The following is an 18046-nucleotide window of genomic DNA, read 5'->3' as shown; positions in this document are numbered from 1 at the left end:
ACGTTGTCATGTCTCATTACCTTGCCATGTTTACAACGCAGTGCACTGAAGCTTGTCGTGGTTTGAACACTGTGTGCATTAAAATAGCCCATCATAACAATACGAGGGGCTGTACAGACAAAAGTATTTGGAAACATATTTGCTATTGAAATAAGTTTATATTCGCTTTGAGTTCACCACAAGTACGAAACGTATGTTTGTGCATTTTTCTAACCACACAGAACAATAACTAAAAAAAACAAACAAAAACATATTTATTGAAACATTTGCATTGCTACAAAAATCACCCATGGGCTCCTAGGTAAACTTATTTTAGAATGGCTTTAACCTTGTGTACATTTTAAAGCAGTTAAATGTTTGCATACAGTGACATTGATAATACTCACACATCACAAGCATAAACACTAGAGAAAATCTTGAACAAATGGGTCTTTCTAATAGCTTGAAAACTGATGGTATGCTGATTCTGTATATTTATAAAAAATTTCGGATTTCATTGGAACACTTTGAATGGGAATAAGCAGGGTTAATTTTTGGCGGAGCGCATCTGATCACAGATCCGGTACCTTCATTTCTCTGACAGACGATAATGTAGTTTGCAAATGATGAACCGTATGAACAAAAAAAAAAAAAAAGTCTGTATATACATAACATGTACCAGAAAAAAATGCTTTCCTCAATTGAATGACAAAAGTGTACTGTAACAATATGCAACATTTAGGAGTAAGAAAATTACTATTTTTAATTACAGCCGCCAAAAAACAGCTGTTCGTCGTGTCCTCGTGTCGTCTCTCCTGTTCATCAGATTAGTCGGCCCTTCATTGGTAGTGTTCAAACATTACACAAAACAGTTTCACAAACACCTTAATATGTACTCATCAGTGCAGCTTCCCACCCAAAGCTCAGTAAGAAATCCCTCTCTTAAATACTGTAGATTCTCTCTACTCCCAAAGTGCTAGCTTCCTTAGTCTTAGTTCCATTTTCTGGAAGAGGTGTCTGCCTCAAAGTCTGCAAATATAAAGGGACACACAAGTTAACTTTTTAGGCTTGGAATTGAAATTAGGGCACAGAGATTAAAGAGTCTCACCCTGTAAAGTCCACAGTCTCTGGGATGCTGTCCTTAACATTTGCTCTTTTATGTCTGGAAATTCTTTCAGCATCTCGTTAAACTTCTCAGCAGAGAGTGAGAAAAGGTTGCAAAGAGTCAAAGCTTGTACTGATGCAGTCCGTCTGTACTTGGTGAGCAAGCAGATCTCTAAAAATGCATAAAAAAATCACCAGCAATAACATAATGCATATTTAATTTACTTAACAAGTTCACATGCACTGCCAGTGAAGGCAAATGATCATGTATTTTGTTTATGTTTTATTTAATTTTTACCACCACAACTATCACAAGCAATTGTACAAATGGAAACTTAAGAAATTGATTAAATGAGAATAAAATAAAAGGGGGGTTTGTCTAACTTGACACTAATGATTATGCTCATACTTTTAAAACAAAGTTTTTCAAGTTCATAGGCTTTCATAGAAAATAACAACCAAACAATTCAAGAAAATGTATTTAAAAAGTAGGTCAACTTTTTATTTATTTTTTGTATGCTAGTATGCTGTTCGCTTGGTCTCACATGGGGGCACGAGATAATGAGGTGCATAGGAACAATGGGGTCAGTGGAGCAAGCTATTGCTTTGCGTTACAAAACGCTTCTGAAAATAGTATTTTGAAGCAAAGCTCTGAAAATTGAAGCAGTGCAAAATTAACTCATAAGCAAAAACAATTGAAAATTGGCCTGGAAGTGCTTTGCACACACAAAGAATGCCTAAGCTGTTTATTAAGATTTTTTTTTTAAATTCTGGTTACAAACCTCCAAAGTAATCTCCATCAGCCAGTTCCGTGCAGAAATTCTGCTCAGTCTTTACCATGACTCTTCCATGCTCTATGAAGAACATGCGGTCTCCTGCAGCATTCTCGCGAATAATAATGTCTCCTTCCTGGAAAACCTCACACTCCAGTTTTAAGAGCATAGCATTTATGAAGTTTATGTCACGACCTTGGAACATGGGTACAGTCTTCACCAGGTCTGTGCACAGGTTGCTCAGAATCTCCTGAAAATAAAGCAGGATCTGTACAATTCAAGATCAGTAGTTGTTTCTCATTTTTGTAACATTAACATGGAATTGTCTTCTTAGGAATGAATTGAAGACTATTAAAGTAAACTAGCAGAAGCTTAAAAAGTCACATCTCAAACTTGCACACCTACCACTTTCAAGGATTCCGAGAGCACATTAAGAATCTCTCTCTCATCAAACCACTTTCCTTGGTATCGGGCCTGGTAATAAGTGGAGATCCGACTACGCAAATTCTTTGGCAGTTTCCGGTATAACATGTAATCTTCAAGGTGATTAAACTAGAGAGCAGGGAGTAAGCAGGCAGAAAGAATTCACATACATATAAATGTACTATGTTACTAAAATGCTGTGTTTTAGTAAATGTCTCCACATAAGTTAAATTGCAACTGCTGGCTATTGTAGCCTATATCACTGCCCAGTCTGTGATGTCTTCATTCCAGAATTACATCATTATACTGCTGATGGCCTTCAAATATCATGCATTTAAGTATACAATATAAATGTCACCACCCCTGTACAATGTGATACTTGAAAGAAACAATAGTCCACTAATTGTAGAAATGTACTTTGCTTGTGTAGGCTTTTGATGCTGCATCGATATTTGACATCATTGCTGCCACATTGGCAACCATCATGGTGTACATCAGTGCTCCTGAAACCATACTTGTCATGACAACCCACAATTCAGCTTCACCTGCAGAAATCAAAGAAACAATAATGTCATTAAAAAACCTGTATATCCTCAGAGAAATAAGTACATATGGTGATAAGGGCTCTCACAGCATAGGATGGACTGAAAGGAAATGACACAGATATGTCCAGGGAAGAAACAGTTCAACTCATCAGTTCAGCTCAGCTCAGCTCAGCTCCGCCAGGGCATGCAGAAGCATTCTTTTGACAGTAAGGATTTGTTTTGTATGAACCTTTTATTTTGGCCACCTGTGCCTTTTTTCTTTGTTTTGTTTATTCTGTTTCTGTAAATAAGCGTGTGCAACAGTGCTTTCACTGCAGCTTTCCATTTCTCATTTCGGATGCTATCCTGCTACAGTAAACAAGAAAGATCTCCCACCATGTTGTTTTTGTGAATTATACATTTAAACAAAAATAACTGTAATAAAGCCTGTGAAACGTATTGAAAAAATAAGCAAGGGTGCTGTTTTTAAGTGTTAACATTTAAATATTAACAAACCTGTACTGCAAAGATAAATAAACTGCATTTTCTGTATTTTTAACATTTTAATTATTTTACAGAGATGAAAATGAGGCATTTAAACTTCGTAGTTGCAAAACAATAGCTGCTGAAAGTGAAAATCATCTCCCTCATTTACATAACTCAACCCAAACTCTGGTCATCTGCATTTTTTGTTCAAAGTAATTTCAGTTGTTACCGTCACTTACAGTATAGAAATGTGAGCAGCAATTGCGGTTGCCTGAAAATACACACTATAGAGGTTTAAAATGAATAAAGCTTTACCGCATGTGTTGTTTAAAGTTAAAACTTTGTGGATAGGACCTAACATTTCAGTAAAACTATGAATGCTAGAAAATAGGGGTCTGCTAAAAGAGCACTACATTTGAAAGTCATTCAGTCAGCTAAGGTTACCTTTTGGAGGGCCAGCAGCGCCGTATCCTACTGCAATCATATGTGAAAGTGCACGGAATACTCCAAATGAATACTTCTCAATCCATGGAGCGTGCTGGTAAATATAAATATATATATACAATGAGTATAACACAGCCAACAGGAAAAGCAAAAAACAGGTAGTGAACAAAAGAGGGTTTAAGGACACGGGATAATCTTTGGATCTAAAAAAAACATCTTACCGTGAGGTTTTGTCGAACAACCCAGCAATCCTCTGGAAAGTCTTGCAAAGAGGGAATAAAATATTGGATACAGCCATTCCAGTGGCAAAGCAAGAGGATCATTGCAAACAGACTTATAATTCGAATAAACAGTCTCACTGCTTCCATGTTGGAATTTGCAACCTAACAAGAAAGAAAACCGATTAATCTCAAAACAGATAAACTTTTTATTTTCTAAATCGACTACAAAACATACAATATCACTTGAAAGTAATTTAGAACATCTGCCAATAAAAAAGTTACACTTTAATAGGACATCCCTTGTTGATGATAATAATTGAAAAATATAAAACAATTTACTTGTGGGAGACTATAATTTCACAAAAGGTTAACTGTAAACGATGATTATTTCGCTTGCATACTTAAAAATTTATTTACATACTTAAATTTATTATCCTTTATAAATAGTTTAAAACTTATGACGCAAATGGAAACATGACAATCCTCCACTTATACGTTTTGTACACTCTTAGACATTGATCGATTAAATGGTACCATATTAAGAAGAGGCCTTTGAGGTCTTGAAAGCTTGTGAGTAATTGTTATTTACTTAGTCCAATAAAAAGTAGTATATCTCATTCTCTGTATACTCTTGGAGAAAGTGGGTGTTTCTTAACCTTAATCCTTATTGTTCTCCAGAATATCTTACTATCCTTTGCTGGAAATGTATAGTTTTTGTACATATTTTTGAGAACTGCTGATCCAATCACAATGAAGCTTTAACACAGCTTATTGAGAGTATCAGTTTCTGTGGATATCAGATGGAGCCACAGGACCTTTTGTCGTTACTTATGTATGTATGTCACACTTGCATTTTGGCATAAATAACAGTTATAAGTTAACACATGTTATTGAAGTTTTATTGGATTTGTATAGGAGTTGAACTAATTCAATCTTTCAAGATCACCACTTAGAATAGATCTATTTCTTCTCAAATCCATTTTTACCTGTTGTTGAGGCCTACAGTCTGTGGTCTGGAAAGACTGTATGTTTTTAATCTTTTGTGTTGGTCAAATAAAAGGTATTAACTTCAACACTGTTTCTTCTTTTTCATCTCTGAACAACATAACTAACACTACAATTTACACATATGTCATAAATTATTGAGAGAATCTGAATCATTTAAAATTGTACTTACTTGTTCCCATTCACTGAAAAACCTCACCAGGCGGGAGACTCTGAGAAGTCGTATTAAACTAAAGATTCTTGCAAAGAGGACAATTCGCACCAATTTGGAGGCTGTATATGTTGTGGTGCTTTGATCTTCTTCCAGTTCCTGAAAAAACAGGTATTAAAAAAAAAGTGATATCTGCTGGTAATTCATGCAATGAATGCAATAAACAAAACCACGTTTTTTACCTTTACAATGAGTATAACATAGTCGACAGGAAACGCAGAAATCAGGTCAAGAACAAACCAGGATTTAAGGTAATGACATGCAATCAGCTTTGGATCCAAAAGAACCACCTGAAGTTAAAGGAAAACAGCTGATTATATTGGAGAATGTTTCCTTTGATTTTTTTTTTATTTGATTTTTTTTTTTACTGCTTGACTTAGTATGTATTTTGAGTACTGTACTGTCATTTTATGCATTGCAGTTGGTTATTAACATTTAACATAATTAATATTAAAACTAGCATTAATATAATATCAGGTCAAAGTGAAAAATTATCACTTTTTGTTTATTTGCATAATACATTATCTGAATAAACCCATTTGAGAACTGGCAACAATGAAGTTGTACTATTTTACCATAGTCATGCCAGTTTCTATGCATGAAACTTTTCTATACTGTTGTTAAAGAAGTCTGGAACACTTTTATGACTATTTAACACTTATGAGTTTGTGAACAGAGACCTAAAACAACATGAGCTCCTACCTCACTCTCTTCAGTTATCACACCCATCCTGAAGTTTACAGCGATATCAAGTAGAAAGAGAGTGTCTGAACATAAGTTAAATACCATCATATAAAACGCCTCTGCATGATGTCCTTCTATAAATGCTATTTCCATGGGGATTGCAATTAGGTTTATGAATGTTATGAACAGCATGAACATGATGTAGTAATTCCTGTAAAATAAAATAAAATTAAAATAAATATTATTTTGTACCGGCACTTGATTTAAAATATTGTTATGTAAATGAGATCCGATATTTAATTAAAAATGGTTTGGCCTTCTGTAAAAAGCAGTTAGCAAGAGCAGTACATTACATTTCAAATACAAATGAAAAACACACGTTGGAAGGGGCTGTCATGTGTTCATCATTTGGTAATGCCAGCTGAATCTTTTGATATCCTCATTAGACAAATTGAGACGGTCTGATAAATGATGGGGCTGTCTTTGAATGGGCCAGCATTCCAGGAAGGCTTTCATCCTGTCACAGATGCCTCTGCATCAATGCTCAAAGCACTAGATAACTATTAGTTTTGATATCAAGCCACTGCCCACGTACATAATTTAACTGATTTGTAACTACCTTCACCCTAAGAAGACAAGATGTGGTGGAACATTTCAATTTAAACCATGCCCTTTACAATGTTTTATTGAAGCTGTGTGTTGTGTCATCAAATAAATACACTTAATATTATAAAAAAGTTTATAATACAGCATATCTAATAAACAATATTATAAGTCTTCAAATTAATTAACACGATTAACAACTTCAAAAATTAATTAAAAGGTCTGCTGGTTTATAATGTACTGGAGATGAAGAGAACAAAGTACCCAAAGTCTTTTTATTTTTATTTTATAATAATTCAAGATAAATAAAATAATTAAAAAAAAAAAAAAAAAAACTTGTTATGGTATAAGGTAGAGAGAGGGGTATTTAATCAATTAATGTCGCACTGTAACACCGTTTATATTCTTATACACATTTCTATGTGAATAATCAAGTAGCAGCGCCTGGTTACAGAGGGAATATTTACACCTTGAGCGTTGAACCCCAAATTTATTGTTACTGCACAAATATGAAAGTGTTGCAAACATGAAATAATTCAGCAGTATCCCATGGTAACATCGGTGTGATTACACACGGCCAGTGCCTTGCTCTGGCTGTTATTTACAAATTCTGGGCGTCTGTAAATATCAGGCATGGGGTCAATTAATTATGATTACAATGACAGCATAATTGTTTGCTGTAATTGCGATTTCAATTACAGTGCTATGTTGTGCAATTACAATTACAGTAACAATTATGCTGCAGTAATTGTAATTATAATATAATTACACTAAAACGTTATATAAATAGCTACACACATTAACATATTTACTCTGTTTATTCTACCGAGCAGTAATCTCAGGCACAAATACAGATATATACTACCAGTATATAATGTGTTTTCAAACAAATGGGGTCACTAAAAGTGGTTGAAAATACGAGAATGACATGCCGAGGTTCAACTACAGTTACACTGTAATTGCAGTTATTTGTAGCCATTTAAATCTAATATAATAAACCCAGCACAAACCTATGCCATCAATCTTGCAGATATACTGTATTACTAAACATGTATTAGAAAACGATTCAGTATCATCAGAAAATCATCTTCCAGCTATAGCCGAATGGGAGGTCACGGCATCACTTGTGAATCAAATTTCAAATCAATCGGAGCAGGTACCGGCTTTTTTTCATTTTGACTTGCTGTATTTTCAGTTTAGTTCACATCTATTTGACAGTAAATACTAAACAAATACACATTTGGTCAAAATGTATTTTATTATCCACCAAAACCGTCCAATTCATACTTTGCACTGACGAACGCAAACAATCCTATACCTGCAACTGCCGGGTCAGCCAATCACAGTCTGTCACAGCTCGACTGGCGCGCAGACTCAGAACACCAGTCACAGTCACCTACGGTACACAGCAGAACTACACAGACGAGCACTATCGCTTAATTATAAACACAACCTTACAGTTATACTACCACAGCCACATATTAAAGTTGGATTACGTAATAATTAGACCAAATGTATGTGCAATGGTCCAGTTCAAATCCAACACATTGGTTTCGTTAGAAAAGTTCAGCCTACTGCTAGATGCTTAGCTCTCACCTGTCCTTGCTAACACCGCAAACTTCATACTGGAATTCTTGCATACATTAAATATCCAAATAATCGAGTAACATTACATGGTAAACTCAGTAATCACAAGCACTAAACTAACGTTGTCAAATTCAACTGATCAGCACAAAAACATAACTGATGATATACCATACAGGTTTATGAGTTTACAATTCTAGTAATATGTGTGAGTCACTGTGACCCCCTCCGGAATATAAGGGAAACCTACAGTTCGGCCACTAGTGAAAGACTCACAACACACACATTCAGAAGCTTGCTGGCAACTTTGTTTCTTACCTAATTGGGCTAAAAGGATGGATAATACATACACCGGCCGCCTCCTGTCTTGCACATTCCTTTTGCAGAGCTGTGACACTACCATACACGTGCAGGGAATGTTTGTTAAGTTGTGGATAGAAAAGTCTCCTCCAACGGGATTTCTTAGATACCCCGATGTTGGTGTCTGTTACCGACCCAGGAACATTATTCACTTCTTCCTCCAATTCCAAGTCATGTTTTACGTTGTCAGGAGCCGAGGCTGTGCTCGCCGTCGAACTTGGGTTAACTTGTTTTTTCTGCGGACCAAATATACAGTTATACAGTTGTTGGTAATTAGTGGGGCTATTATAAACATCACTACAACCAGCCGTTTCAGTAGTTGCCTTTTCAAGATTAGATTCCATCCTGATGCTGTGTTAATATTACATACAAAGATTCAAGCGCAAAGTGCTCTTCTGTGTACTAATATGTACGTCTAGTTTAGATACAAATGAAGTCGCTCGCTCGTTGAGAAGACTGCGCATGGTAGTCGAAGGCATTCTGAAATTCTCTGACCGGTACACCAGGAGCCTGGCGGTGTATCAGCTATCTCTCTATAAATACATGATAATATTGTGCGTATGAATGCAAGCTGGCGTGGACTAAATTAAAATACACAAGTGAGAGGTTTCGGATAACATAAAAAGTCACCTGAGACCAACCTATAGTATTACTAACTGTAACTAAACCTGCTGTCTGCAGGTATATTTTGTTTTAACTTTTCAAAAAATATAACATGTATCATTAAAAAAAGTTCCGCAGCAGCCTACTCTACCTGGGTCAAATGTCCATGCAGAACCAGTGATGCTTGAATATATATTTTTATTTTTGGATTATTTTCGCATTAGTTCTTTTTGCTTTTGTTTTCAGTAAAACGTATTTTCTCGTGATAAAATGTGTCAGTAAAAATAATCGCCATCTTATTGCTGTACATTATACAGACTAGATAAAAAGCTCAGTACAAGTGTTTCATGATGTTTTTTTTTTTTGTTGTTGTCATTTATTTGTTTGCTTTCCAGTCCACAACTTTAAACATTCAGACATTTTAGTTTTACTAACAAAGAACATGCAAACATTAAAAAAAAAAAAAAAAAGTTTTAAACAAGACTTCATGTCTGTTATAAATGTTATATAACAAAAAGACATTAGAAAATATGTGTTGGTAAATGTCTTATTAATAGCACAATATTAAACAAGAGGAGAAACAGTTCAATTATCTGCAAAACAAGATGAACGGTTATTGTTTCTCTATGGAATCTGGAGCTCTAGCCAATAGGTCTTGACACCCGGTGTATTTAAAACATTGCTTAATCCACTGTACACTTCAGTTACATTTAGGAGCCGATCACCTACAACCTTTTCTTTTTTCTTTTTTTTTACAGCAGATGCCATCTTACAGCATTTCCGTATTATTGCATTATGGGAGTTGCATTTTTATGTCTCCTCCAAAACGCACATTTTTCTTTCATTACGTCACGTAGAACTACAATTCCCGGGGTTCTTAGCAAATCTACACGGATGTGTACAGTTCCTGATATTGCGTAAGGAACGACATGTGAGTGAGGTCATAAGGAGATCTAAGCAACATTTTATTTAACAAAAAAAAAAGGCTTTTTATTTTCTATTTTCAGTTTTTCTTTTGTTGTTAGTTGTGCAGATGATGTTGTTATTTTACTAGAAAATAAAACGTTCGGTACCACGCCAGGTTACTGGTTATGAAACTAGCACTTGTGAAATTGTCGAAATGTATTTGTAGTTTAACGGCTCCAGTATGGCGTATTCATACACTACATATAATTTAGTTTTACTTTGTAAAAAGTGATGTAGACTGTGACCGGGTAAACTTACCCGACGTTACACCGAGTAATGGATGCTCCAGTATCATTTAAATATAAAAAAGCAAGCTATAGCCAAAATAAGGTGCGCTGTCTATGTATTTAGACCAACGTGAGTAGAGGATTGTGAGTGCGTAGTGATAATTGGCATAGTTGATTGTACCTGCATACATCAGTTTGATTTTGGCAGACGTTTTATTACGTAGTTTATTCTAGTATTTTTATCATGGTGGTCGCTTGATATTTTACATTGTGCACAGGCTAAAATGGTCATTTGCTTTTGTAACAGAATACAGTATAACGCCAAAAAGGAAAATGTCAAGTTTAGCAGCTGGTAGTTGTGAGTCCTCCAAGACCCAAAATGCAGGGGATCCTCTGGAAAAGAAGCCGCTTAAACCCTGCTGTGCCTGTCCCGAGACCAAGAAAACAAGGGATGCCTGGTAATTGTGTTTTTATTATAATTGTAACTCTACCCCAGAATTCAGTTAAACACGTGGAATGTTGTTTGCTTTGTTGTAATTTTAAGGTTGTATCAGGATAGGGTTAAAACAAGAGTTTTCTATGACCTTCCACAAGACAAAGGCAAGTTTGTGAAAGTTAAGGACATATACTATGGTATGTGAGCGCAGTGTTGAAATGTTTGTAACAGTGTTAGCTAGCAACTGCAGACACATACGTGTAACCATTAATACATAACCTTATTGTATTGGCAAAACATTTGCAAAAATATATATATATATACATAATATATATATATATATATATACTATATATACATACACCATACACATACTACACACACATGTATATAATGTCTATACATATATATATATATATATAATATATATAATATAGATATATATATATTGTGTGACACAGATCTATCTATATGAGAGAGATAACTCTATATCTTGATAGATATTATACCGGTATATCTATCCGTGGGACAGTTGATTGAGCTTACTGCATAATTAGATATAGTATAATGTAGTTGTATGAACTGAATACAATGTTCACTGGAGAATGTACCGAGTTTTAGAGAGTCCAGGCACCTGCAGAGCCACAACATCTAATTATTTTGCTAGATTAAGTGATAAATATTTCAGTCAAACATAATAATGTATCCAGAGGGATGTAGACTGGTGGGTGAAACTAAGACGTGGTTATGAAAGCTGTAGACATTAAGAGCTCTATAAACCAGGCTTATTTAGAGCTTTTATTGGTGGAGCAGGAAGAAGGAAATAAAGACTGCAGCCGGTCTAGAATATATGCAGGTGTTGCCTTATTGTGTATTTTGCCTGCTGTAACTGGTGTAGTTATTAGTATTAAAGTGACTAATTGCTGTATTGAGCAAGTGCTGCTCACAGACTCTCACCAGTGAGCCACTTAAACCCCAGAGCGTGTCAACAGTATGTGTTGTATAAAGTGCACTGCTCAGCACATTAAAGAAACTGAATGTCTTGCTTTAATACTATTTTATATTTAATACGTTTAACAATTGTACGTGATGGTTTTTAAATAAACCAATAACACAGCCAAAAAAACAAACAAACCAAAAAAACCTACCAAATTGAGATCATCAAACACCCGTTATTTTATTACTGCAGTATACCATAAAATACGTTGAGGCTTCTCGGAGAAATGCGTTTGTCTTTAGTACTATTGTTACTGAGTGTTTAGAGTTAGGGGCGCTATTGTAACATCCTTTACATATATATTTTTCTTTTTTTCTGTTTAGACTAACAAGAACTGTCAGCACTTTTTTTAAGTTAGTTACTGAACTGGGATGTCATGCTTTACTTTTACATGAATTACTTGCAGGGGTTTAAAGCCTCTATTTATTTTGCAGTCTGACTTGATCCCTTCTAGATTATGCATAGCTTAGATAAACAAAAGGTCTATTCATTGCGCCAGCAGACCTGAATGACTAACGGACACTTATGTTTTTGTTTTTACTAAAACAAAGGACCTCAAAAAAGCCTTTAGACCCCCTTCAGGGATGGAAATAAAACTCCTACTGAGTAGCAGTTTCACCCATTCCAGGTTTTACTACAAGCTTAGGTGTGATATTAAACTTTTAGTAAAACCAGGAACGTATCAAACTGCTATGCAGTGGAAGTCTTATTTCCCTCCCTACCGTCTCATATTTGATCCACGTAGAAGATGTTTTCTCCTTGTACACCACTGACTTTGGTGCTAAATGGGAACAGTGAACAATTTCAGAAACTGCTGCAGCTGCTAAAACAACTATTCTCTTTGTGTGTTGCAGTATAATAGAGAGAGGAGAAGAAAGCTGCAAGGATCTGATTGAAGCTCATAAAGACTGCATGAGGTCACTGGGATTCAAAGTCTGATGAGTGATCACAAAGGGAAAGCGAGTCTGTGTTTGTAGTGAGTACTGACAGATTTAATATATTTACACTGTATTCATTTATGACTTTCACTTGTTAACCTTAGTTTTGTATGAGACTGGTAGTTGTGCGCTGTCTCTAATAACGTCACAAATCAACTGTTTCAACCAATTAGCACTAAGCATTGCCCTGTGTTCTAGCAGCTGATTTCACTGTGATAACTATGCTCAACAATGTCTGATGGCCAGACATGAAAAACATTCTCCGTAGCACCATATTTAATACACTCTTTTAACCATTTCAATGAGCATAAAGACCACTTGCTTTTAGACAGTATCTTTAAAATTGGTACTCTGCTGAATTCTATGATTCTCTCAATAATGTTTCATTACAAGTGGTGTCCAGTAGAAATTAACCATTTCACTACAGTATTTTAATCCATTTTGTTTAATGTTATAAACCAGAAATGGACAGACAGTGTCCAATGCCTCTCGTTTTAAGTAATATGCAGTTTTATTCAGCAGAAGATTTATTCATTGTAGGTGATAAATTATGTATTATAATATTTGGTTAGTTAGGACATTTTCTCCCAGGTTATCTGATATGATCTGATATGTGTGCATCAATTATACAGCAGCTTTATACTATAAGTGAATATGTTGTGTGTAGGGTGTCTCTTACTGTGTAAGAGATGTCATCTCATTCGGTTCTGGGTGCTCAAACTGCAAAATGACATCTCTTAGCCAATAAGAGAAACCCTACACGCGACATATTAATTTATTAATATAAATCACACATAAGAAGATTGAATAACTTTAAAGTGAAAAATATTTTATACCCCCCCTAGTCTTAAAATGGTTCAGTCCAGAATCAGTTGCCACGGTGCCTTAATATGGCGTGTAAACCTACAGGTGCTTGCTGTGTCCTGCTGAGACTTTATTAAGAACTAAAGCATTAAAGGATTAAATGTCATTTACCTTTTTTCAAATTGTAGCAATTTTATTTCTTTATCAATATTTTTGCTATTTTAAGTAATATTTTTTGGAACTAGGTGAGGTGTTCACAGAAGAGATGTCCTGAAAATTTGGGGAATACTTAGCCATGGCTGAAAGGGTTCCGTCTATAGAATGAATTCCGTCAAAATGGCCTCTCCCAGGTGCATTCATTCACAGGAACACTGCTAATAAGACATCCCGGCCACACTTGTACTTCCAATAAGCAGTAAAATGGCTTATACTGTGATTAATGCAAGTGTAATTTTTAATGCGAATGATTGCAGAAACATAACTTTTTTGATAAGGACAGCAAAAGAAGTGTGTGTTTCTAAAAACAAAATAAAAAAAAAATAAAAAAAACATTCATGGTTGGATGTCAGAACTAATCTACCTTGGAACGTAATGCTGTTCTTGAAATTGATGTTGATACCACAGTGACGGAAGTGAAGCACAGTAAAGCCCAGAACAGACAGGTGCAGTGTGGCACACAAGGCAAATTTCCGCCTGTATCGCTGCTATTGCTTTAATATGATGTTAGACAAGTCAGCACGGGACTATACCGTTAGTCCCGCTGCGACGCTGAGCGGTACTGCTGAAATAAAATCCAGCCCACTTTTTCTGCCTGCTGTGTGGTATCGTTAGTACAGTAACCAATCACAGCCAAGTGGTGACAGCACGTGTGTGACAGGAAAAATCCTGAATGAAACTTGTCTACGGAGGTATCCAAGCACCCTGAATTGTTTGATCCCTCCCGTATTTGATACAAGCACAGGCAGGTCAGTATTTTATAATTTGCCCCTGATAAGCATCCTTCCTGAAGCTGATTTGATACTGTTGATAATGACAGAAAAACAAGTTTGATAAACAAACTAGTATTTGTATTTAGTAGATTATATGGGGAGCATTACAGCTATGGTCAAATGGTTTGGTTCACCCCCTAGAGTTAACTATTTTTGTTTCATAAAGTCAAACGAAACCTAAAATGTTATGTTAACTTATTGAATTCCGTATCACTTTCTAGTTTTTCTAAAATTGAAAAATGTGAATTTCAAAATCTAACATGAAATACAGTACTACTATTGTAGTTTCCGGTAGACTTTTGCAATATAATTTTGTAGTTTCTTTGATTGCAGATGCCAAATAAAATATCTAAATTGGGTTCATATAGTTGTTGTGTTTTTATATATATATCTTGAGTTTTTGCCCCAGGAGTTTGATCATTGGCCGCTTTTATCGTGCTTAACTGTGATTAGTTTGTTTGTCGTATATGATTTATAATAGATATTGTAATTTACATCAGCGATTGTTAACATCTGAAACATTAGAATCTTAATGGCTGTTATGTGAAATAAATAGGAGTTTAAATCTGAAAAATCTAATGTTTGTTTGTTTGTTTGTTTTCTTCCAGTGAGTTCCTGCTGGCTGGGTGGCTTTGAGATTCTGGGTTTACCTACTGAAATAATTGATTTTTGCACTGTGAAAGATTTTGTGTCAGAGTGAAATAAAAAAATAACAGATATCTCTGGAATAAAATATTTAACCTTTTTTTTTCTTGCATATTATTCTGATGTTTCTTTACCAAAAAATTTTAATAAAAAGAGCTCTCTAAACATTCTTGTCTTATTAATTGTATTCATTTTGTTCAGAATTTTATAAAGTTACATAGTTAATTCTCAATAAAACAAGCTCTGATTAAACACGTTTCCTGATACTGAATTTTCTAAATGGTCCCGGCCAAATTTAGCAGTCACTTATTGAAAATGACTTTTATAATATTTATTCACTTAACACGACTTTCCTGAGTGTAGAGTGTATGAAAATGCAATTACATGCTTTCTGTCAGTATATATTACTGTATATTGCGTACCTTAGGATTAATTGCAGGGTTTTTGTGTAATTGTCAACTTTATAGTAGAACAGTAGATGCATATACACTACCATGAAAAAGTATTTGCCCCGTCTGATTTTCTGCATTATTGCATATTTGACACAGAATGTTATCAGATCTTCAACCAAAATCTAATATTAGATAAAAAGGGACCTTAAGTATCAAACTTTTGTGTTATTTGTTCACTCATTTAATTTATTTATTAAAGAAAGTTATGCAACACCCAATGGCCATGTGTGAAAAAGTAATCACCCCCTTAGACTCAATAACTGACAATAACTGCAACCAGATACGTTTGGTAGTTGTTGATCAGTCTCTTACAGCGCCGTGGAGGAATTTTGGCCCACTCCTTCCTGCAGAGCTGCTTCAACTCCATGACATTTGTGGGTTTTTGAGCATAAACTGCTCGTTTCAGGTCCTGCCACAACATCTCAATGTGGTTTAGGTCTGGACTTTGACTAGGCCATTCCAAAACTTAAAATTTCTTGTTCTTCAACCATTCTGATGTAGACTTGCTTGTGTGTTTCGGATCATTGTCTTGCTGGATGACCCAGCTGCGCGTCAGCTCCAGCTCACAGACGGATGGTTGGCCTGACATTCTCCTGCAGAATTCTCTGATACAGAGCAGAATTCATGGTTCCTCCAATGATGGCAAGTCGTCCAGGTCCTGATGCAGCAAAGCATCCCCAAATCATGACACTACCACCACCATGCTTGACTGTTGGTATGACATTCTTATTGTGGAATGCAGTGTTTGGTTTTTGCCCCACTCATCTGTCCATAGAACATTGTTCCAGAACTCTTGAGGATCATCCAGGTGCTTTTTGGCAAACTTGAGAGCAGTGGTTTCCGCCTTGCGACTCTGCCATGAATCACATTTTTGCCCAGTGTTTTTCTGATGGTGGAGCCATGAACACTGACCTTAATCGAGCCGAGAGAGGTCTGCAGATCCCTTAATGTTGTTCTAGGGTTCTTTGTGACTTCCTGGACGATTTTACACCTTGCTCTTGGAGAGATTTTGGTAGGACGGCCACTCTTGGGAAGATTCGCTACTGTCCCAAACTTTCTCCATTTGGACAATATGGCTCTGTAACCCTTTCCAGACGGATAGGCATCAACAACTTTTTTTTTCCGGAGGTCTTCAGGAGTTTCTTGTGATCGTGGCATGATGTGCCTCTAGAACCTGTGTGCTGACAACTTCACTCTGATGGTAAGGGCAGGGCTGGTAATCAGGCCTAATTGTTAACCAAAGTATTCAAGCAGCTGACCCTAATTATTCCTTTAATGGGTTGAGTTAATTTACATACAAGAAATGTTGCCTTTAAATTCTGTCCCAGGGGTTGGCAACAATGGCTGCTGGTGCAAACATCACTCTAGCTTTAAATAGAACAGGCACTCGTAAGTCAGCACTGCAGTAATCGGAACTCTTCCCATTTTGTTTTTAAATCAATGGGGGATCTTTGACTATCAGAATGCATTCTTTAAGAGATACTCGATGGATGGGCCCTATCTAGCATTTCTTTGCCTTGTCTACCTCGTATGGCTGTTAATGGATTGTATTGTTGTCATGCAGTGAAAGGCACTTTACATGTGCAGGAGTTTGACCTTTACAAGATATCTCACTTTTTATGAGGGTTGAGCAACGTAACTGAGGCACTGCTTACAATGGCCTGAAATCTATGGGGTTAAAGCTTTTTAATAAAAAAGAAGCAAGCATGTTAATAACATCCATTTCCCAATGCAGTCAATTTAGAAATAGTATCATGAAAAAGTAGATCACAATGGCCTCTATATACTGTGTGCAAAGATAAGAAAGTTTGAAAAACACACAGATTGCAATTAATTTACCCTCAATAGCTTGTGCCAAAGACGGTTGTTTTCAAGTTTCATCATAATCGCATGAGCAGCTCTCTAGGTATATGTAAAAATGTATGACATACAGATAGACATACTGTATACATTCAGATGATCACATGCCATTTATTTGAGTATTAGTTTTTAAATGTTTTATTAATTCACAATTGTATGTACATTGTATTTGTACACGTTATTACTTACACTTTTGGCTGTTTAAGTCGAACAGCATGTAGTCTGTTATTAACTGTTACAAGTTACAAGCAGAAAATATAACACTCTATGACTTTTCAAAATCCCATGACACAAAAGAAATGCAACTCAAACCACTGAGGATTTAAATAACGTGCCACTTTTAAAGCTATTTTTGGGCACTTTTCCTTTGTGCGGAATAACCAAGTAATTATATTTCCTAATTGCTATTTTTTAAAAATCTATTTTAAGTCATTTTGAGTTAAGTATATCTCAATGTCTCTACTGAGGTTATGATGGCCCAGTAGATATACAGCATGCTTGAAGGCTTCCCATGCAGAAGATCATCAGCTTTCTTAGTTGTATTTAAGCAGTTAATTGGGTACCTTGCAGTCTAACAATGACATTCTGTCAGTTCAGTCCTGTTTTTTTTTTTTGCAGCAATGAACACAGCGCTGTATGTTATTGTTGCTGAGAATTGGGAGTTAGAATTTTCTCTTGAAGTGTTAGGAATGCTAATGACTAAACAGATTTTTGCCTTCATTATTTCA

General features: G+C 35.6%; 2 protein-coding genes across 4 annotated transcripts; one reads left to right on the top strand and one right to left on the bottom strand.

Moving 5' to 3' along the window:
• Positions 1 to 201: 201 nt before the first annotated feature.
• Positions 202 to 8914, bottom strand: LOC121327695 (potassium/sodium hyperpolarization-activated cyclic nucleotide-gated channel 1-like). The gene is made up of 11 exons (XM_041271844.1): positions 8360 to 8914; positions 5873 to 6065; positions 5353 to 5460; positions 5132 to 5269; positions 3955 to 4116; positions 3734 to 3827; positions 2697 to 2824; positions 2262 to 2408; positions 1866 to 2106; positions 1088 to 1255; positions 202 to 1008 (listed from the first exon to the last, which is right to left on the bottom strand). The coding sequence occupies exons 1-11, from the start codon at positions 8743 to 8745 to the stop codon at positions 971 to 973; spliced, it is 1803 nt and encodes a 600-aa protein (XP_041127778.1). The 5' UTR covers positions 8746 to 8914; the 3' UTR covers positions 202 to 970.
• A 931-nt stretch (positions 8915 to 9845) lies between these two features.
• On the top strand, positions 9846 to 15173 carry LOC121328123 (cytochrome c oxidase copper chaperone-like). 3 transcript variants are annotated; one of them, XM_041272623.1, is made up of 4 exons: positions 9846 to 9935; positions 10505 to 10655; positions 12485 to 12606; positions 14970 to 15173. In XM_041272623.1, the coding sequence occupies exons 2-3, from the start codon at positions 10531 to 10533 to the stop codon at positions 12567 to 12569; spliced, it is 210 nt and encodes a 69-aa protein (XP_041128557.1). In that variant the 5' UTR covers positions 9846 to 9935; positions 10505 to 10530; the 3' UTR covers positions 12570 to 12606; positions 14970 to 15173. The 3 variants fall into 3 exon arrangements, with proteins under 3 accessions (XP_041128557.1, XP_041128556.1, XP_041128559.1); XM_041272622.1 differs by lacking the exon at positions 9846 to 9935 and adding an exon at positions 9958 to 10327; XM_041272625.1 differs by lacking the exon at positions 9846 to 9935 and adding an exon at positions 9962 to 10300.
• Positions 15174 to 18046: the final 2873 nt, after the last annotated feature.

Source organism: Polyodon spathula, chromosome 15 (genome assembly GCF_017654505.1).
Source record: "Polyodon spathula isolate WHYD16114869_AA chromosome 15, ASM1765450v1, whole genome shotgun sequence".
NCBI lineage: Eukaryota > Metazoa > Chordata > Actinopteri > Acipenseriformes > Polyodontidae > Polyodon > Polyodon spathula.
The sequence above is the reverse complement of the archived record's forward strand: the minus strand, read 5'-3'. Positions and strand labels throughout refer to the sequence as shown.